At 41.5% G+C, this 22,337-nt stretch overlaps 2 protein-coding genes across 8 annotated transcripts in view; one reads left to right on the forward strand and one right to left on the reverse strand.

Moving 5' to 3' along the window:
• The window catches only part of LOC135113200 (centrosomal protein 43-like), a 155,151-nt gene extending 135,511 nt beyond the window's left edge, over positions 1–19,640 (forward strand). For both annotated transcript variants that reach the window (XM_064028337.1, XM_064028336.1), the window contains 2 exons: positions 10,533–10,696; positions 18,792–19,640. In XM_064028337.1, the coding sequence (XP_063884407.1) occupies positions 10,533–10,696; positions 18,792–18,863 (236 nt within the window). In that variant the 3' untranslated portion in view covers positions 18,864–19,640. The remainder of the gene's footprint in view (positions 1–10,532; positions 10,697–18,791) is intronic.
• An 839-nt stretch (positions 19,641–20,479) lies between these two features.
• The window catches only part of LOC135113199 (uncharacterized), a 52,772-nt gene continuing 50,914 nt past the window's right edge, over positions 20,480–22,337 (reverse strand). For 4 of the 6 annotated variants that reach the window (XR_010274749.1, XM_064028332.1, XM_064028333.1 and 1 more), the window contains one exon: positions 20,480–20,788. Coding sequence is in view for 3 of the 6 variants with exons in the window: in XM_064028332.1 (XP_063884402.1) it covers positions 20,580–20,788 (209 nt within the window). In the remaining 3 variants the exon portion in view is untranslated. The remainder of the gene's footprint in view (positions 20,789–22,337) is intronic. The other 2 variants (XR_010274750.1, XR_010274748.1) reach the window with 1 other exon arrangement.

The following is a 22,337-nucleotide window of genomic DNA, read 5'->3' on the forward strand; positions in this document are numbered from 1 at the left end:
GGCAAGGTGATCAGAGGTACCCACAAAGTCCAGTGGGCAGCACTGGACACAGTCACCTGCCAGGTCTGCTAGCACAGGGTCCAGAGATCCTCCAAGCTGATGTGTAGGGAAGTCAACATGGTTGTGAAGTCCCTGCACCACTGTCAGCTCAGTAAATGCCCTCAAGACAATGTTGTGGTTGAGGTTGTCCACAATCACAACGTTCTGACAGTTGTGAGCCGCCATGAGGTTGTCCAGGTTGTGGGTGAGGTAGTTGAGCGGCTCGCTTCCCTGTCACTGAGGTTGGTACAGGACACAGCAGCAGGGCGCCCCCGCCCCTCTCTCTCTCTCTCTCTCTCTCTCTCTCTCTCTCTCTCTCTCTCTCTCTCTCTCTCTCTCTCTCTCTCTCTCTCTCTCTCTTTTTTTTTATTTAAACAAAATTTACATCAGGCTTAAAACAACACGTTTTTTATGCTGTTATTTGAAAAGCATATACTTAAATGTAAAGAAGAAAATATATACAAAAAGTGAACTCATCCTACTATATATATATAGACATGATTAACACAGCACTAGTGTGGGGGGTTGTGTTTTACGCCACCTGTGTGCAGTCACTTTCACTTGCTGGAGTGTCATTGTCTGTGTATCACTCGTGGCTGCTGTAAACACATTCCACAGTCTGGAGGTTCTAGCTGTGTAAGAGTGCTGGTGCTGCCTCGAGTAAGATCGAGGCACTTGCACCAGCATGTCATTGGAGGTGGTGGTCCTGGACTCCCTCTGGACAGCTCGTGGTGGGAGCCTTATTGAGCTGAGATGAGGGACCTCCAGAACCCGGGCCTTGTGCTGGACCACCAGCGCCGACACGTCCCGCCGATGCTCCAGCGACGTGACTCCGGTCTGCTCCTCCAGCTGCTGCTGCTGCTGCTGCTGCTGCTGTCCGTCCATCCCCACCAAGCACAGGGCACGGCGTTGCACAGCATCCAGTCTCTGCAAGTGGGTGGGGGCACTCGACATCCAGGACAAGGCACTGTACTCCATACAAGGCCGTATCTGAGCCTTGTACAGTGTGAGGATGCCCCGGGAGTCGAGGTTTCCTGACATCTGACGCAGTGCAGAGACTCGCTGGGAGACCTGGTGGGCAACAGCAGCAACATGGCGGTCAAAGCGCAGGCCACAGTCCACTGTCACTCCCAGCAACTTGACGTGTTCCTGGAGGGGAAGTGTCTGGCCTCCAAAAATCAGACAGCCTGAGACGGCTGGGGAGGCAGCTGGGGACCGTGAGATGACCATGGCCTGCGTCTGTTCTGGAGCGAAGCTGACTTGCCATGCCTCTCCCCACTCCATCACCAGCCTGAGCTGCCTATTTAGCTCTCTAACAGCTCGCTGACTGTCAGAGCGGCAGTAGGAGCGGGAGAGATTGCAGTCGTCGGCGTATGCAAGCAGAGTCGGGATTTGCCGCAGGAGGTCATCGATGTATATGTTCCACAGGATCGGGCCCAACACTGAACCCTGTGGAACTGAGGCCTGTATAGGTAACGGCTGGGATGCCTGTCCATTGATGACTACCCGGAGGGTTCTCCCCTGGAGGTAGTCCTCAAGCAATGCAAGGAGGTTGCCCTGGATACCCTTGGCGCAAAGCTTTTTTACAAGCCCCGCATGCCAGACCCTATCAAAGGCCCCAGCAATGTCCAGGGCCACCATAAGAGTATCCAGACCTTCGTCCAGGGCATCCTGCCAGCCTTGGGAGAGGAGGGTGAGGAGGTCCGCAGTTGAGCGGCCAGGCCGGAAGCCGAACTGTCTGTCTGAGAGGAGGCTGTGCTCACTCAGGTGATGACAGATGACACCTGCCACCACCTGCTCCAGCAACTTGCCCACCACGGAGAGCAGCGAGATGGATCTGTAGTTGCTGGGCTCAGACTTTGAGTTCTTCTTGTGGGCTGGTACCACTCGCGCCTCCTTCCATATAGAGGGCCACCTGTGCTTCATCAGGCAGGCCCTGAAGACGCTGGTGAGAGGACCTGACAGCTCACTGGCGCAGCGTTTGAGGAGCCGCGGGCTGATGTCGTCCGGGCCGGTGGCTTTGTTCTCCTCTACTTCCCTCATCAGCCGCTCCACCTGTTCACGTGTCACCTGAACATCGGCGACGGTGTGGTCTGTTTCCTGAGGGAGGTGAGGTGGACGTCTACCCGGATCAGTGACTGACATCTTCTCTGCGAAAAAATCAGCGAGTAGAGAAGCCTTGTCCTCACTGCTGGTGGCTGTTGTCCCGTCCGGCCTTGTTAGTGGAGGAACAGTGTCGCGGCGGCCTGTTCCTTGCTGCTCCTTGACAAGCCTCCACCAGGTCTTGTGGCCAACCCCTGAGCCACAGAGCTTTTGCCTCAGGTCCTCTCGCTGCTGCCGTCTCGCCCACCTGCAGGTAGCTGTCACCCGTCTACACGCCACACGGTGTTGGGCCCAGTTGTAGTGTGTTGGACGACGTTTGTACCTCACCTAGGCTTCGTGTTTAGCCTCAGCGGCCGCTCGGCATCGGTAACCAAACCAAGCAGGGTCATTAGGCCTAACGAGGTACCTTCTGCTGGGGACGTGTTGCTGCTGGAGGGCAAGGAGCTTGGTGGTGAGGGCACGGGCCTTTTCCTCCGCGTTGCCTATCAGTAGGGCGTCCCAGTCCAAGCGAACGATGTCGTGTCTCAGGGATGCCCAGTCAGCCTGCTCCCACAGCCAGATAGTGCGCGGGGCGGCGGCCTCCCTCGCTATATCCAGCTTGACTCGTGCCAGCACTGCATGGTGGTCGGAGGTGCCCACCGTCCCCAGTTGATGGCAGACGATGCTGGAGTCAGGGAGATCTGTTAGCACAGGGTCCAGCGACCCTCCCCTCTCATGTGTAGGGAAGGACACGTGGTTCGTCAGACCCTGCACCATCAGGAGGCTGTTAAAGGCATCCTGCTCCAGGTGGAAGTTTAGATCCCCCAGAATCATGACGTGGGAACACTTGTGCCGCTGTAGCATAGTGTCCAATTCCTCCGTTAGAAAATCCAGCGCTGAACGTCCTTGCCTTGGGGGACGGTACATGACACACAGGAGGAGTCCTGTGCTGTCATTTATTACCACTCTGAAGAACAGCGCCTCCATTCCTTCAGGCAGCACCACGTCAATTTTTTGAGTTTGGAGGCCGTGTTTGAAGCAGGCAGCCATGCCTCCGCCCGCTCTATGCTCACGGTCCTTCCTCACCCACTTTGTGTAGCCCCGGATGTTGCCAAACGTCGGCTCCACCTCACCACTGAGCCACGTTTCCGTGACGGCAACAATGTCCGCGTTGTGTCGGAGGACAAAGTTGTGGGTGAGGTCACCAAGGTTGGTGCGAAGACCCCTCAAGTTCGCCCACACAACAGTCAGGTGTCGGCTGAGGTGGCCAGTCTTTTGTTTTTCCTTGGCGCTGGTTTGACTTAGGGCTACCTTGGCAGGGGGAGGCGTGTTACTGCCTTCCCTGCCACATGAGTGGGCTCCAGTCGTGGTGTTGCCTGGGTTGTGGTTGCCATGATGGTGGGTAGGGGTGGAGAGGGGAGTCTCGAAAGGGCAGCTGAGGTTGAGGATTTAACTCTTTTCTCCATCCTTCTGTCAGGACCCTTCTGAGAATCGTTTCCTGCCTTATATCAGCAGTGCGGCTGTAACACACCTCGGATGTGTGTCCGAGGCGGGAGCAGTAGTCGCAGCGTGTCTGTCTCCACCTCTGACGTCCCTTTGGGATCTAAGATGATGTGGGTGGGGCTGGGGTGCGAGAGGGTTGGGTCGCGCACCTGGTGTGGCGGAGTGAGGTCCTAATCGCTGCTGACCTCGTTTCTTCCTCCTCTTGTTGCTGCTGCTCCTGTTGTTGTTGTTGTTGTTTCTGCCATTGCTGATACTGTTCCTGTTGTTACTGTCGTTGCTGCTGCTGCTCCTCCTCCTGTTGTTGATGTTGGTGGTGGTGGTAGTGGTGTTGGTGGCGGCAGCGGCGGAGTCAGTGTCGGAGTCGGCAGGTGTTGATGCTGCTGCGGCGACTGTGATGGCGGTGGAAGTGGCAGCAGCGGTAGCTGTATTTGTAGTGGGGTCTTCTTCTACTTCTACTGCCTCGTGTCTAAGAGGTCTGGGCTTCCCTGATCTCCACCACTGCCTCCAGCGGTCCGAGGAAGCACACGCGTTTTCCCAAGTTCTGGCGATTGAGAGAGGGGTGGCTGTTGTCGCCACGGAGCAGGTGGCGGTCTTTTCCTCATTCTCCCTCGCATCAGTAAGAGCGTCTATAAGCCCTAATAGGTCTATCAATTGTGCCTTTTTGTTAATTATCCAGTCTCTCTGTAGACGGAGAGACTGAATCACATTTTTATCTTTCATTACCTGTTTTTGTAGCTGGATAACAGTGGTGACGAGCTCGTCTTTCTCCAGCTGCGACAGGTGTTGCCTCGCGTCATCATCCACTCCATCGTGTAGAGGTGTGGATGGAAGGTCCACTTCAGGGTTTTCACTAATGTAGACCACTTCATCCGCTAAACTGGCTTCATGACGTAGCTGCTGTTTGTCCTTACAAGTGTAGGTCTCTCTGTCACCTAGGCAAGCTGTGTGGCACACGTTAGGACATTCGTTACTGCCCTCACAACTCACGTAGGGGGCTGATTTGGTAGCCGCCCTACCACACACGGCACACCATCGCTGAGGACAATATCCCGGGAGATCACGCCTCTTGATGAGCCTGTGTTCCGCCATTTCACGTAGAGATGGAGATTTGCGTTACTGAAGAACTGATCTGAATGCGCGGAGCACACTGAAAACACGTCCGTCCTCCACGGTGGTGACCTGACCCCCTCTCTCTCTCTCTCTCTCTCTCTCTCTCTCTCTCTCTCTCTCTCTCTCTCTCTCTCTCTCTCTCTCTCTCTCTCTCTCTCTCTCTCTCAACCAACTTAAGGATTGGTGAATAGAACGAGACTGATAGAGAATGAAAATGGAATTACATATACAAGAGTGAGAAAGGATGAAGCAAAAATGGCCAAATGAATGAGGGGGAGAGAGAGGGAGAGAGAGAATGAGGTATCTCTCCCTTGTCTATTATCTCTGACAGATAAGGGGGAAGGGAGGTGACAGGGAGGAGGTTTGAAACATGACAAAATAAGGGAGAGGAAAGGAAAAAAAGGGAGTAAGGGACAGGTGCTGGATATGTGAGCAACGGTTTGCATAGCTAGTGAGTTTTAGTGTGTTATTCCAATTGAATTTTTATTAAAATTTCAGGGCTTGCATGAATGGTTAGTTATTTTGATTAAATTTTTATTAAAAATTTCAGTGCATTATTGCAGTTGTAGGTTATAATGACCATGCACTGTCATGTACCCTAGTGTGTGTGTGTGTGTGTGTGTGTATATATATATATATATATATATATATATATATATATATATATATATATATATATATATATATATATATATATATATATATACATACTCGTATATATATATATATATATATTTTTTTTTTTTTTTTTTTTTACAATAGGTCATATTTTTCATATTTTTTTGAGTCTCCCAACTAGACATTTCTGTGTTAAAAACACAGGGATGGGCCACACCAAGCAGCTGAAAATCTTTTAACTTAGCTGGATAACTCTCATGCTGGGTAAAGAAGCAAGCCACCACTGCCCATACCACCTGCAATGAAATCAGTTTAGGGAGTGACTTCAGCTAGTGTGCTTCACAGCTGCGCAGTTCTTTTTGTGACCTGCAGCACTGAGGCTGACCCAGCTTGCAATGTTACAAAACTGTTGTTTTATCATTTACATTTAGGGATGTACCCATATAAAATAGTGAGTGTCGTCATCAACTGAAGAAGATATGACTGGATGGATTGAAATATAAGTGATATGAAGTGATAGGAACAGTGAGCATAAACATTTTTTTTTTTCTGTATTGTACTGGTAATCCAATCTTAGTGTTAGTATTTAATGGTGTCCACAAGTATCTAAAGTTAACTAGGAAGTGTTTTAATCAGGAATATAGAATATACATAGGTGAAATGAGGTGATATCAGTTGCTTGTTGGCTTGGTGTAGTTATTATTATTATTATTTATTTTATTTCCCTTATTATTTTTTTCATTATTGTTACCATATTGTACTGGCAATACAGCTGGACATATCTTGCATTGCGCCTTATTTCACCCTTACTTTGTGATCATTCTACCTTGAAAATGCCTCCCAAGCAAGTGAAAAGTGCTAGTGCAAGTGGTGAGAAGAAGGAAAGTGTGATAACCATTGAAAAAGAAGGAAAGCATTGATCTTGATCATGATGCTACAGGTGGCTTGGGATCATGCCTGATCCAGGCCTTTGGATCAGCAACTCTTGTTGAAAACAAACAGATAAAAAACAAACAAAAAAACAACCAGTATCCTCTACACTAATTGTCCCTACATCTTGCACATCATATCCTCTCCAGAAACTCTCACAGCCTCAATCATCCTTTCATTCGTCTCACTACACAGTCCCAGAAGCACCACCATCTATTCCCTTCCTGTATTTTCCACTCTTTCATTGTTATTATGCCCTAACTCAGTCAGAATCACTTGCATTATCTCTCTTCTGTCTCATACTTCTCACACTCCAGCAACACATGCTCCACCATCTCATCCTCTCCCGTGTCAGACTTCTGGCACACTTTGCTGCAGGACTCAGACATCTGTAATTTCTTGCATTCACATCCATGCACTGTGCTCTAGCTCGGAAGAGAAGATCACCACTCAGGCTTCCATTGTATCACTTTTCATACATTGGGGCCTCTTTCTCCTTGTACCATTCCAAAGTGCTCTTTTGTTCCATCTCATTCTTTCATTCATTCATTGCAAAATATGAGTGGTCTTGATCTTGATGCTACAGGTAGCTTGGGATTACTCCGGAGCCAGGAGTCATCAGTCATAGAAAAAGAGAGAGGGTGTAACTAACATTACTTTATGACCTTTATGTTTCAGATACCTCATATTACTACCATTCTATATCCATTTGGTTGCAATGTAAGTGATATTATTTTTTTTATTTTATTTTATTTTTTTTTTTACCAGGAATGGATTAATTAATTTTCCATTGATTTCAATGGGAAATGAAGATCTGACTTGTGCCCAATTCAGGTTGCACCCTGGGTCGTGGAACGGATTAAGGACATAACTCGAGGTACTAGCAGCATTTAATGGTGTCCCCAAGTATCTAAAGTTAACGAGGGATTGATTCATTCAGGGATATGAAATATAAGTCATTGATATGAAGTGGTATTGTTATGTTGATGGAAGGTGGCAAGAGGGAAAGACTCTTGTTTTCTGGCTGTATTATCACTAAGACAGTTGCAAACAGCAGTGCAGAGAGTGAATACAAATGAATATATTGTCCAGCAGGCAGGCAGGAGCAGTGAGTGGTTAGGCAGTCATCTGCTCTAACTAACTTGCATAGGCAGGCTTGGATCTCACCTCACAAACCCTTACTTCCTCATAGGTCATCATGTTGCTCCTATAAGCAAATGCAAGAATTTTGAGATAAGTGTTATTCTCTTACAGTGAGGGAGATGTTGCAAAGAAGCCTGTAAAATTCCATAAATAATTTCAACACAGTGAAAAGGAAAACAGATTAAGCTGATTTACAGGGCAGGCATGAGGAATTCATTGCTGGAAAAAATAGGAAAAGCTGTGGAAACATGTGAAATATGTATGCTTATGTTACAGGAAGTGATGTTATATATTAATTTAAGTAAGTTCCTGCCTTTTGTTATGAACTTATTGTGTGTTCCCTATAGTGAGGTTGAGTTATGTCGGGAGGTTGAATAAAGCTCTGGCACTGTTAACTTGGTGAGTTTCATGTCTTTAGTGTAAATTTCCTGCTGCATGTTAATCTTTTTTTATTTTTTCCATTTTCTGTTGTAGAAGTGAGTTGAAATTAAAACCCATGAAAGTGTGAAAGCTGTAGTCCAGTATCTAAGAACAAAATTCCAACCATCCCCAGTAATTTTTGTAAAATTATTTATTGAAGTTAAAATGCTTTTAAGAGTAACAGTTTTGTGAGCCACATAGAGTGTGGGCTTCATGCTTCCAGGGAGGAGGGTGTATTGACAGATGAGCCCCCATCACAGCTTCACTTTGTCAGTTGGTGAGTCACGTTCACTTGAGAAGGACATATTTGTTGTGAGAGCTGATATATTAATGTAACTCTGTTTTTACAAGTCATATGAGTTGGGGAGGGACTAGGTATTAGTTACTATCTTAAAGTTTAGTATCTTGCTCTGGCCATCTAAGTATCTCCACAATATTGCTCTCAAATCTCTCTAGTGTTTTGTAGAGATGCCCATCACTCACATTGTGATTATTTTGTCTTGCTTCCATTGTCTGTCTATGCAGATTGGCAATCTGCTTGGAGTTGTTTCCTGAGTCAAGCTGACTCTTGTCTTGTGTTCCTTAGTTAAATGCTACTGGCCATTTTGTTGTTGTTATTGTTTGTGTGTCTGTCTTGTGTTCCTTAGTTAAATGCTACTGGCCATTTTGTTGTTGTTATTGTTTGTGTGTCTTAATTGACCAGGAAATAATTCTTTGTGTGTGCTGCATAGTGTTCAGTGGTCTTTGTTTTCTCTCCTGATCCATCAACTTTATTGGAGGTGAGATCAGTTGTCTGGGAGATCTGAGACAAGCTGAACATGAACTGGGCACAACAGTATTCTGTGGACAGTGGGAGGCCTTGCTGTTTGTGGGCAGATTTTGTCCTCATGATATTGTGTGTTGTTGTGTGACACCTGTTACTACCTTACCTCCTAGAATGTGACTTATGTCTTTTTCAGCTTGGTGGGTGAGTTTATTTATTTATTTATTTATTTTTATTTTTTTTTTTTTTTTGTTATATTTCCTGTGCAGTAGAGGCAGAGATGGCAACCTTGAGGCTTTAGCTGGCCTATGAGTAGCCTAGACTCATCTGTATCTGCCCCACACTAGTATAGGGTGTAGCCTAAGGAAGCTGATTCAAGAGTAGTGGCAGCTGATGGCAGTGTTGGTAGTGACCTGTGGAGACAGGCTTTGTAGGGTCATAACAAAGAAAGCATTTTTCAGACCAGTATTGAATGTGTCATTGGCCAGAAGCTTCTGGTCATAGATATAGCAGTGAGGAACTGGGTAATACTGTTCAGAGTGCTGAGGAAGATCTTGACCAACAATGACAGACAATTTAATAATAATGACATCAAAAATATGAGTGGAAGTTTCAACAAAATGTGCACTACTGCTGAAATTAAAGCCTTTGGAGTAATGAGGTTTGTGAACAATTAAATGGAGGTTTGAAAGGTAACATGTCAAAAAAAAAAAAAAAAAAAGACTCAGTGCTGTATCAAAACTGCATTGGCTTGGGCTATGATCAGTAGGAGTGTCCTACATAATAATTACAATTTTTCTCCCAATAAGTTAGTGTTTAGTTGTACCCCAAATTGTCCTAACATAGTAGATAGCAATCCTCCAGCACTACAGAACTTATCATCACATATTTTGGCAGAGAATTTGAGGCCCCTCTGTAAAGCGAGAGAGGAGTTCATAAAATCTGATGAATGTAAAAGGCCTAAAAGGCCCCTATCACAATACATTTGTATCAGAACATCAGTGAACCAGTAAGCCAGATCACTCAACAGAAGAGTGATGATAGTGTGGAAAGTGAAAGCATCAATAATAAAGAGAAAAGAGTTGCTGGAGCTGGTAACAAGGGAGACTTAGAGTGACATAAAGTTGTACCAAGAATAAGGAAAAGATACAAGATGGCACTGACAGTCTGTAATAAAAAGATTAATGTTAAGATTACTGGTAGAGCATGCAAAGCATCAGGAAAATATAATGATTGTAATAACTATCATAATGAAGGAAATGGCCAAGAAACTTTGATGGATTTCATGAAAAATGTAACTTAGATCAGAGAAATGAAAGGTGAAATCATGATAAGAAATCAATAGAAATAAAAAAAAAAGATTGAGAAATTGGAAAAGAATGAAGTATTTGTAGTAATAGAATGGGAAGACCATTATACTATATCAGTCAGGTGGATTTTTACAGAAAACCAAACTAAGTAGGCTAACATTGTAAAAGACAGACTGGAAGAGAAGCTTGAAAGAAGTATTGACTCCAAGTCCTCAGCATGTTGTAAGAAGGCTTTGAGGATTGCTACATCTACAGTGAAAGGATTAATAAGTCATACACTTGATGTAAAAGCAGCATTTTTACAAGGACAGGAAATTAACCTTGAAGCATATTTTATAGGGAAAGAATATTAAAGTTAAAGAAGATAATATGCATCTACTCAGTGATTCTGCTTGTGCTTTCTATAAGACAGTGAAAGAAGAATTGTTAAAATTTGGCATGAGAATGTTTAAATTTGATCCAGCAGTGTTGATATTCAAAGAGAATTACATTATGTGCACTCACATTGATTTCTATTGATATTTTTAATGTTGAAAATCCCTCATTCATTTGTTACCATATCATCTCTGAGATGCTAATTTAATTTTTACTTTATCTTATCTTTTTGCTTCCAGGTGAGGATAAACACTATGAGGATGATTTCTCTTCCTTGAGTGAGAAAGATGGTCATGATGAAGAGGATGATGAAGAGGAAGTGGAGGAAGAAGTTGAGGAAGACATTGAAGAAGATTTAGGGGACATCTCTGCAGATGATCTGTTGAACTCATCAGCCTCAGGGGTTTGTTTTGTGTTTTTATATTTATTTTCTTTCTAAATACTTTGATAATTTGCAGTTTCTAGGATTGAATGCTGAGCAATTTTTATTTTGGCATGTATTTTTTAATTCAGTTTAATTTGTAAAATGGTATAGCCTATCCAGGCTAGTATTTGGGGTAAAAGTGTCATGATGACCTATGAGTTTAGATTTTTCTTCATGTGAAGGAGGTTGGCCAAGGACACAATAAATAGAGGAAAAAATACTGTTCAACTGTTGGAGCCCCCCACCCCCCCAGAAAAAAAAAATATATATATATAATTAGGATAGATATCCAAATGTTTTCTTCTAGAGATTTCCTGATACTCCTCTCTTGACACCATTCAGGTCATAGGAGTGAGAATAAACAGAAACAGCAAAGTCCCAAAGTTTATTCATGAAAGGGATGAAAAGGTGATGACACGAGTTAACTCCTGCACTAGTAAGGTAGACAGAATAAGGGAGAAAGTGGACAGAAAGTTTCATGCAGAGGCAAGAGTGGGAAGAGGCATGCAGTTAACAATTTCAGAAGAACAGTAAAAGTGGAAATTATGACTGAAGATAGCAGTTTATGTAACACTGCAGTGGTGAGTGATACTTTGATGACAGGTAAAGGAGTCAATGACAAAAAAAATTTGACTCCACTCTTTCTAATAAAGTTGTATCAGTGAAACCCCCCATATATTTCCATCTAAAATCATATTCCAAGTTTTACAATATCTGTCCACACCAAGAAAGATTGTTTGCAAACAGTGTTTCCAAACTGTTTCTCAAATAGATGGATGAGTGGATAGATGGACAGATGGATAGATGGATGGATGGATGGATGGATAGATGAGTAGATAGGAAGATGGACAGGTGGATGAACAGTCTCTCTCTCTCTCTCTCTCTCTCTCTCTCTCTCTCTCTCTCTCTCTCTCTCTCTCTCTCTCTCTCTCTCTCTCTCTCTCTCTCTCTCTCTCTCTCTCTCTCTCTCTCTCTCTCTCTCTCTCTCTCTCTCTCTCTCTCTCTCTCTCTCTCTCTCTCTCTCTCTCTCTCTCTCATGACACTGCAATGTAAACAAAGACACATGATGTGGTGCAATACGAGTATATCTGAATGTGAAAATCTCAGATGTTTTTTTTAGTGTGTATTTCAGTCTATGGCTGTTTTAAAAGATTATATACTGTCAGCACAATGAAAATCTTTACAAAACTTCTGCAATGAAAATCTTTACACAAAAATCCATGTAAAGTTTTTTTTTTTTGCTTGTGTTAGACTACTGAATAACAAGTATTGGGTGAGGCTTGTGGTTATGTGGCAACTCCTGGCATCCCTCCCCACACCATGCACTGATTTGGCTCAGTGAGCCACTAGTGCTCAGGCATAAGTCACTTCAGAGAGACTTTTTTTCACAAGCTCCCCTCCTCCCCCCCCATAAATCTACCCATCTTGCTGATGATGGATCATAAAGAAGCTCAGTATGGAGGACAAGACCTTACTTTGACCTTACTAGAGCAGGGCATATCAGCAATTCACATAGCAGCTGAATTGAAGGTGTCCAGACTGGCTCTTTACCTGCTCAAGTGGTCAGCAGCAACATTGCAGCATGGCATGACTCCCAAAAGAGAGGGCTTAGGAGGGAAACTGAAGACTTCACTAAGGACAGATTAGATATTAAAGAGAGAATTAATATCTGATCCTTCATTAACAGCCACAGAATTAAAAACACCCAGAGGTACTCCAGGATGTTGCCATCCATATGATCCAACAGCCTGCAGAGACCTTAATTTACTTTTTCGTCATGTCACCAAGAAAACTCCAAGGACAATGATCTTGCAGAAGAGGTTGCTTTTCTGCAAGAAATATAAGGACTAGACTTTTGATGACTGAAAAGAGGTCATGCTCAGCAATGAGAGCACATTCCAGCTGGCTAAGGGTACCTCAAAGCTCCTCTGTCACCCTAAAAATGTGTCACAGTATGATCCAAGGTTTACAGTCAAGATTGTCAAACACCTAGATAGCATCATGGTGTGAGGTTCATTCAGTGGAAATAGGAGCAGGGCAGGTCTATGTTTCATACTAAATAACACCACTATAAGGAGAAATAATTATATTGATGTTTTAAAGGAGCATCTATTCCCATTTCTTCATATCCACAAATGCAAGCATTTCATGCATGGTGGTGCCCCTACCCATAGGTTTCTGGCTTGAAGAATTTTATGAGGAACCACAAGATCAATGTTTTGGAATGCCCTGAAAATTCCCCAGACCTCAGTCCAGTTGAGAATGCCTGGAATCACATGAAAAGAAAGTGCAGGCATCACAACTGAGCAACATCAATGATTTGCAAGAGCTCCTGAAGAAGTTCTGGATAACCATGGACACATAATACTTCCAGAATCTCGCTGAATCCATGCCTACAGGATTGGAGAAAGTGGTTAAGGCAAAGGACAACATGACTAGATACTGAGTTGTGCATAAAGTGATGATAAAAACCTAGCAAATGACATTTTTACATTTTATTTACCTATTTCTCTTAGTATAAAGATTTTCATTGTGCTGACTCTCTTAGTATAAAGATTTCCATTGTGCTGACTGTACTATATGTACAGTCAGTAACATTCACAATTAGAATTCCCACCGATGTGATCACTTTGCACAAACTGGCAACTTGTCCCTTCTTGGTCTAAAAAAATCTGCCAAGAGAAAATAACTACATGAAAATTTAGGTTAATCCCTCATATGTTTTGAAAGCATAGAGTAATGGATTCAGTATTTGACATAATGAATTACATGAGAGAAAGTTGTCTTTTGTGACTGCTCCTTGCTTCAGCTAACAAAATGGCTGTGTTTGTTTTAAACAAAGTCTTCAACTGAGGTGATGGTTGATGGAAAATATACAGGACACAATTACATAGTACAAGTGTTAGAGTTTCACTAAAATGGTGAAACAAATTGAAAAATAAGCCACATAAATATTGGAAATGAAAAGACTCTGAGTGCGTTGGTGAAGAAATGGAGCAATCACGGATGCGACGATGTGCCTCACCACAAACATGGTGGTGGGGCACCCCAAAATTTTAGTTTTTTTTTTTTTTAGTTATTTTGCTGTAAGCTGGGGATATACCTTTAATTGTCACTTGATACCATGTAAGCTGTTGTTAAACATTCTGCTGCCTCCCCACCAGCATGTGTGTGGTGAGGCACATCCTCACATCCATTATTGCTCCATTTCTTCACCAGCACCTAGGCACTGTATTCTAGAGGCACATACAGTGGGCACAAGTTAAGTTACTGGCAAGGATCTGGTTTGAAGGATCAGCATGGCAGATTAGCATGAATAATTTAGTGCCAGGCTATAAATATGAAATTTACCTTATAGGAAAATGGACCTATGACTTGGTTGAGCACTTATACAGGGCTGAAACTTATTTAGGTACAACTGGAATCTTGGGTGGAATGTTCCTCTGAATAGTGGTAAGGATGAGAGAGAGCAACTGCTGTGTGGTAGCTGAGGTGGGACTGCAGCTGACCCTCAAGTGTGTCTGATCACTTCTCAAGTGTAACTTACTGCACAATATTTGGAGCAGACTCATAAAGGCATGAGTCTGGGATTTCAGAACTGTGGTCCTGAATCCTTGCTGGTTCATCCACTCATTAAATTGATAATGCCCATCACCATTAGATTACACTGTGTAGCACAATTTTTGACCTTGGGTAACAACTGTTATTTTCTATTTGCATATGCCTAGAAAACAGAAAATGGTAATATTTATTTCTAACTTTGCTTTTGTGTCCAGGATAATGATATTTATGAAATTTACCTATTCCCATTAGGAGAAAGTGGCAAATTTCAACTCTCATTTGCACAAAGTAGAAACAAATGACATATGATACAAAAGTAGCATTATTTATTCTAGGATTACACAAGTGATGTGATAAAATATTAGAAATGAGTAGTTTTCCACGATTTATGCTTATACTGTAAATATATATATAGTCTCCCATCATGTTTTCATTATATGACCCTTAGTAGTGATATTCAAAGTCCAGTATATCCTGTGGAAGCACTCGCCTTGCTTCTTGGAGTACGCCTCTATGTTCTCCTTAAATTTATCAAGTTGATTAGGATATGGATTTTGAGGGACATCCTGTAGCCCATCTGGCCTTAGTTTCTCACCAAGGTCTCAACAAGCTCCACATAGTTTTGGGCTTTGTGATTCCCCAAGAAGCCAAGAACCACTGCAACAAAGCTGTTCCATGCCGCTTTCTCCATCTTAGTGAGCTTCTTGGGAACTCCTTACACTCCATGATCTTTATTTGTGGATTGATGAAGACACCAGCATCCACTTTTTCCACAGACAGCTTAGGGAAGAAATCTTGGAGATACTTGAAAGCAGCACACTCCTCATCTAGAGCTCTGACGAATTGTTTTATAAGGCCCAATTTTAAGTGCAGTGGAGGAAACAGTACCTTTCTGGGGTCCAACAATGGCTCCCATTTGACGTTCCTCCTGATACTAAACTCAATCCGCATTGGCCAGTCCCTCTGGTGGTAGTGTGCCACAGTGTTCATGCTGTCCCAAAGGACCATGAAGGCCATCATTTTGAAGTCTCTGATAACCTCCCAACCATACTCTTCATATTTCAAGGCATCTAGCAAGATCTTGATACTTATGTTCCTCTTTGAGATTAACAAAGTGAGTGATGGGAAGAGACGGATACATGTTCCTATTACGAATCAGCACTGCTCTGAGGCTTCTGCATGAGCTGTCAATGAAAAGGCACCACTTGTTGCAGTTACAGACAATTCCATTTCCCTCAAACGGACCAGTCACATTGTGGTAAAAAACAAAGCCCATCTTGATAAGTAAAAAAGCTTGAAAAATGCTGGTGATGCTTTCTCTGACCTGATATTTTCACACTTTCATCTAACAAATTCCACTGCTTGAGTCAAACATCAAAAACTTGGCATTGGACTTTATGGGACCAAAATCTCTGATCAGGTCATTGACATCATTTCGATTGGGGCAGTAAGGGTTTCTCTCCTCAGTTGCCTCTGAAATTATTTCATCTTCTGAACTGTTTTTCCTTTCTAAAAACTGCTGCTCTCTCTTTGGAGGAGTGAGTACATGGAGCTCAGAGCAATGTGGCACTGGTGCAATGGATGACATATAGTCTGGATCTTTAGCAAGTTAGCAAGTTTAGCAAGTTAGTTTCAAAACACTGCTGTCTAGATAAAAAAAAAAAAAAAGTTTAAAGGGAATAATTGTAATTTTCTTTGATTTCTAGATAAAGACAATTAGGAAATAACATTTACTGAACAAAGACAAGAAAGTAAAAATTTTGTTAAGCAGTGATGGCCTCACTACACAAGACTTTCTACTTAAACCCTTATACTGTTTATCTCACTAATGCAAGATTTAACCTGTACAAGAGTATCAGGATATTTTTCTCCATTTTGGAAACCTTTTTCCTAGTTTACTTTTTGTGGGAGAAGCAACTTCCATTTCCCCCCCCCCTTTTTTTTTTTTACCTGTGAACATCCTTTTTGACTAATAAAAGATTAAATAGAAATATTAATAATAATAGAAATATTAATAGTAATTCTTGATCTTTTCCTAACATATAACCCTTCTGCTTATACTGTTCCCCTGTCTCCTTCATTGGACTCCTCTGATCACAATTTCATATCTGTATCTTGTCCTATTGCTCCAATTCCTCTTCAGGATCCTCCAAAGCAAAGGTGCATCTGGCACTTTGCTTCTGCTAGTTGGGGGGACCTGAGGAGGTATTATGCTGATTTTCCTTGGAGTGACTACTGCTTCTGTGTCAGAGAACCATCTCTGTATGCTGAGTGCATAACTGAGGTGATGGTGTCTGGCATGGAGACATACATTCCTCACTTTCTCTCAATCTAAACCTTTGAAACCTTGGTTTAACACAGCCTGTTCTCATGCTATACATGATAGAGAGGTGGCCCACAAAAGGCACTTGAACCTTCCATCACCAGAATCTCATGCACTTTATATTTCTGCCCAGAATCGTGCTAAGTCTATTTTTCAACTAGCCAAAAACTCCTTCATTAATAGAAGGTGTTGAAATCTTTCAAGATCTAACTCCCCTTGTGACTACTAGCACCTAGCCAAAAACATCTCCAATAACTTTGCTTCTTCATTTGTTCCTCAGGGTTCTGTCCTGTCATCCACTCTCTTCCTATTATTCATCAATCTAAACAAAATTTCTTGTCCTGTGTACTCCTATGCTGATGATAACATCCTGCACTTTCCACATCTTTTCTTCTTCAGGAAGTAAACAGTTCTCATAGGGAAGCAATAGAATGCCTGACTTCTGATCTCTTCAAAATTCCTGATTGGGGCAAGGCAAATTTAGTATTGTTCAATGCCTCAAAAACTTAATTCCTCCATCTGTCAACTCAACACAACCTTCCAGACAACTATCCACTCTTCTTCCATGTCATTCAACTGCCCCCTTCTTCTACATTGAACATCCTCGGTCTGTCCTTTACTTATAATCTAAACTGGAAACTTCACAAAATCTCATCTGTAGCTAAAGTAGTTTCTATGAAGTTAGGCATTCTGAGTCGTCTCAGCCAGTTTTTCTCACCACTGCAACTACTAACTCTGTACAGCAGCCTTATCCATCCATGTATGGATTATGCTCCACATGTATGGGGGGGTTCCATTCATAGCATTCTTTTAGACAGGGTGGAATCAAAAGCTTTTCATATTATTAACTCCTCCTCTAACTTAACTGTCTTCAGCCTTTCTTATTGCCGCATTGTTGTCTCTTGCTATCTTCTACCACTATTTTCATGCCAACTGCTCTTCTGATCTTGTTAACTGCATGCCTGCCCTCCTCCTGCAGCCTTGCTGTATAAGACTTTGTTCTTTCTCTCACCCCTATTCTGTCCACCTCTCTGATGCAAGAGTTAACCAGTATTCTCAATCATTCATCCCTTTCTCTGGTAAACTGTGGAATTCCCTTCCTGCTTCTGTATTTCCACCTTCGGATGACTTTAATTCTTTCAAGAGGGAGGTTATAAGACACTTATCGACTTTAATTCTTTCAAGAAGGAGGTTATAAGACACTTATCCTGTATATTTTACTAACGCTTTTGACTATGTACAGGGACCGGCACCTCAGTGTTTTTTTTTTTTTTTTTTTTTTTTTTTTTTTTTTTTTTTTTTTTGGGCCAGTGCCCCTCCTAGATAAAAAAAAAATAATAATAATAATAATATTAATAATGATAATTTTATTCATAGTCTGAGTCATCAGTTGTAGTTAAATCATTTTCATCATTTTATTCTTTTCAAAGTGCACATATTTTCACTTATACAACATAAGCAAATACAGGTAAGAGCCAGTACAGTACCACACTTTTTATGGTGATAGAATGGTGGTGGTATGTGGTCTCTTCAAAGGTGAGGATTGGCAGATGAGATCATCTACCCAAGGATAGTGCTGGACTAGGGATTTGAGCTGCCCTTTGTTGTTTTCCTGTTCTCCAAGTGGTGATGGGAATTCACAGGTACCATATTGGTATGCCTCCTAGAGGCAGCTGGTTTTATGTGAATGAGTAGTAACTGGCAGCAAGCTTAACTCAAATATGGACAAATCCATTTGTGAGGAGAACTTAGTGCTGTCTGGAAGCTCTCTGAAATGTATGTTGTTCTCACTTGACATATATTCCAAATTTATCTTGAACGTTTTTGTTAGGGTTGGGAAAATCCTTGGCATTATACTCATGGTGGGTCTGGATGTGGGTGACCATGATGTGAAGTGACAGTTAGTTACATTGATTTGGGAATACTAAGGTTTCAGTCAAAGCAGTTACCAAACACCAGTTGTCACTCTCAATCTTACTGTAATCATGATCATCTCTTATATTTGCCAGTTATCTATCCACTTGTGAGGCAGTCAGTCAAGAATCCTTTCACAATTTGGGTAAGGGGGGCAGTTCTTTGGAACAGGTGTCAAAAGTGCATACATACATACATACATACACTGCCTATGTTCAGGAACTACTATAGTGTATGTTTCTGTATTATGACTATTATAACAAATATTTTCCTCAGGTTTCAGATCTCACACAAGACCAGTCCCTTTCCCAGGCCAGCACTGCTCCAGCTTACCAAGAGGACATTTAGTACTTTTGATGTTTCTTTCTATCTTTTCCCCTTTTCTTTCTAAAAACAAATTTAGTTTCTTTATCCTTTAGTAGAAGAGAAGTAATTTCACTAATGTGCCAGTGTCATTCCATTCCTTAGTCCATATTGTTACATAGAAGTAATGTGTACTCACACAAATCAAAATTAACATGTAATGTGAAAGAATTATTTTTTCTCAATAACTCATGGGTGCTGTCAGAAATTTTTTATCCATGTGTAGGTATCATTATGTTGAGATATATGGTAGATTGTTGTCATCCACTTATATGTAATAGGTGCTTAAAATGTGATGAGTGCAGCAGCAAGACTTAATTTTAGAATTCTGAAGCAGATGTTCTATTCAAAATCTTACCACAATCTCAGAACCCACATATCATACCATGGCAATAAAAAGATTTGCTGCCACAACAAGCAGCTATTATGCAATACCACTGTTTTTTTTTTTGAGTCAGACTGAACTGATTCCATCCATCACCACACAACTACAGTTCCTCACACACTCAGCTGCACTACAGCAGCTGATGTACGCCTTAAAACCATCCCTCCCTGCCACCCGTCCATGTGCGAGAGTCTACTGAAGGTGCTGTATTACTGTAGCATGTCTTTGTTTGCTGCTGCAAATTATAAAACATGCTTGAGAAAGCTAATCAGTCACACAGTGAAGCTCTCCATTTACATATAAAATCAAGATGACTGTAACTCAGAATTAAGGTAGTATGTAAGTCTTTGAAATGAATAAATGTTTTAACAACTTCAGGGTGATTTATTTTACTTCCCTAGTGAGCTTGCTAGCTGCTCCGCATCTTTGGTCATTTTCTTTGAAGCTTTGGCTTTTACTGTAATAATAAAAGTGAATCTGTAAATGAAGACACAAGAAATAAATCTACATGAAGAAACCTGCAAAGACTCATCTTATGTATCCACCACCACCAAGCCCACTACACGTGGAAGAATGGTAGTCATATGCTCAGTGCCTACGAAGTTGGTAACATGAACACATTGCTGTTGACTGGTCTAAGCATCCCTTAGTTTCTGCCATTTTAGTTATATCTGGAGCTCCACAGTCAGGGGCAGTGCTAGGAATTGCAGGGCCCAATTAGAAAACTGATGATGGGGTTTCCTACTCTACAAAGTAAATATTTATGTATGTTTATATTTTGTGTAGTATGTTCATCTTTAACCAAAATAATATAGTATGCATAATAAGTTAATAATGTGAGGAATAATAATTTCTCATTCTTTATTTCATGTTTTCAGTAGTGGTTTATTCCTCTTACAATACAGAAAAGGCTTCAAGCGATAACTGTTACTGCTGGCGCTGGGCCCCTTAAGGTGCAGAGCCCAATTTGATAAAATTGGTCAAATAGGCTTAAAACCGGTCCTGTCCACAGTTCTACTTCTGTGGGGCACTGCACATTTACAAATTAATGGCTCTTGCCTTGGCTCAGCAGGAAGGAGTTAGTGATATATGTGGCTCAGGCTATCCCATCACATATTTGAATTAAAAAAATATAAATGATGTAAGTACACCATAATACTATTCTCATATGAACCGGGGAAGAATTTATTATATACAGGAAAAATAATAGTATAGATGCAAAAATATAATTTTAATTACAATATATGATATATAATATATATTTATATACATCTCTCTTTGCACTATGTTACATTAAATTTCACAAGGTACACTCATCAGCCTAAGTAGGTTGAGGCAGGCTGAGGTCTCTGCAGGTCCAGCTGGTAGGTTTGGGAAATGAGCTCAAGAGGAAAGCCGGAATTTGCATCATGGTTACTGGGAATGGCGTGGTTACCCTCTCCCCCAACCAGTGCCCCTCCAGGACCACCTTCACCACTCCCTATTCCCAAGTCTTCAGTGTGGGTGGTGCTCATCCCTCCATTTCCTGTAGAATGTGGAAGAAAAGGAGATTTAAACAGTGTCACTATATGCTTCACCACAATGTTATCAGTCCTTAACTACTATTACCACCATCACTATCATCACATTTAAGATTTCACTGCAGAACAAACACTCCATTCATCCCCATTGGTTGCCTATTTATTCTAGGCCATCCAAGGCTGGTTTGATTTATATCAAATTATTTAAATCAAGTGATTTAAACTTATTTAACACATTAAGGCAACAGCAAGACTTGCCTCTGTTGCGAGACTTTTCACACTACTCTTATGCCACTACCAGTGGAGCTTGTGAGGGGAAATTCTGTATGTACCTTTGTTCAACCCCCAATGACTCATGTGCATTCATAAAAGTGGTGTCTCTCTGGTGGCCTACTACATAGTATCACAATATTCTCTTCTCCAATTGCATTGTAGGTTACTGGTGGTGGACCACTCCTACTTTGCACCACCAGTGGCCCATTTCACCATACTGGAATATTTAATTATTTTGTTGCATCATGCACCACTTGTGTACCATTGAATTCTTAGTAAATAAAATGACAAAACGTATTTATATATAACACTTTTTGACTTATTTACACATTTAGTTTATTATATATGCTAAGGAAAGAATGAACATATATATATATATATATATATATATATATATATATATATATATATATATATATATATATATATATATATATACAGTGGAACTTCGGTTACTGAATATCTCCCTTTTCAAACAACTTGGGTTTTCAAACAAAAATTTTAACTCATAACTGCTTCAGTTGCCGTACCATAATTTGGGTTTCAAACAAAGTTACTTGATTTCAAATACTACAAGAAGTAGCAAAAGCTGCCATTTATTACTAATTTATAGTTTCTATAAAAGTTTCCTTTGTTTTTATATATCTGGAGGAGACACACAGAGGGTAAGACAGTAATTCAATCTTTGAAATAATTTAAATGTAATCCCATTGAAGAAGTTGAAGAACCTTTATGTAAACAAACAAGGTTTGGTGCTCAGGAGTTATCCTGAGCCTCCTGTGGCTCTCTATAACCCACAATGCCACCATTAATGCACAACTGCATTTTTCCAGTAGCTTTTCCCAGCAGCAAGATGTCTATGTGTTATGATCACCTTAATTTTGGTGGTAAGTGGATTGCTCCTCTCTGTGTCACTCTGTAAGGCTTCCCTCACTAGATTGGTGATAAAGACCTACACGGTCTAAACAATATCTTTTGATGATTTCTGTGTTACTGAGTTCATTCAATACAACCATCCTTTCTGAATAAAACAAAAATTCTAAGCTAGAGATGCTGTGGAGCGGTCATCTTATCTGTGGGAGTGAGTGTAAGTCATTACCCGCTAACACATGGTGGATGGGTGTCTGAGAATGAATTAATCTATTTTACATTGATTCCTATGGGGAAAATAGTTTGTTTTTTAACATTTCAGATTTTGAATGGCATTCTGGAAAGAATTAAGTTTGAAAACCAAAGTTCCAATATATATATATATATATATATATATATATATATATATAT

This window comes from Scylla paramamosain, chromosome 25 (assembly GCF_035594125.1).
Source record: "Scylla paramamosain isolate STU-SP2022 chromosome 25, ASM3559412v1, whole genome shotgun sequence".
Taxonomy (NCBI): Eukaryota; Metazoa; Arthropoda; class Malacostraca; order Decapoda; family Portunidae; genus Scylla; species Scylla paramamosain.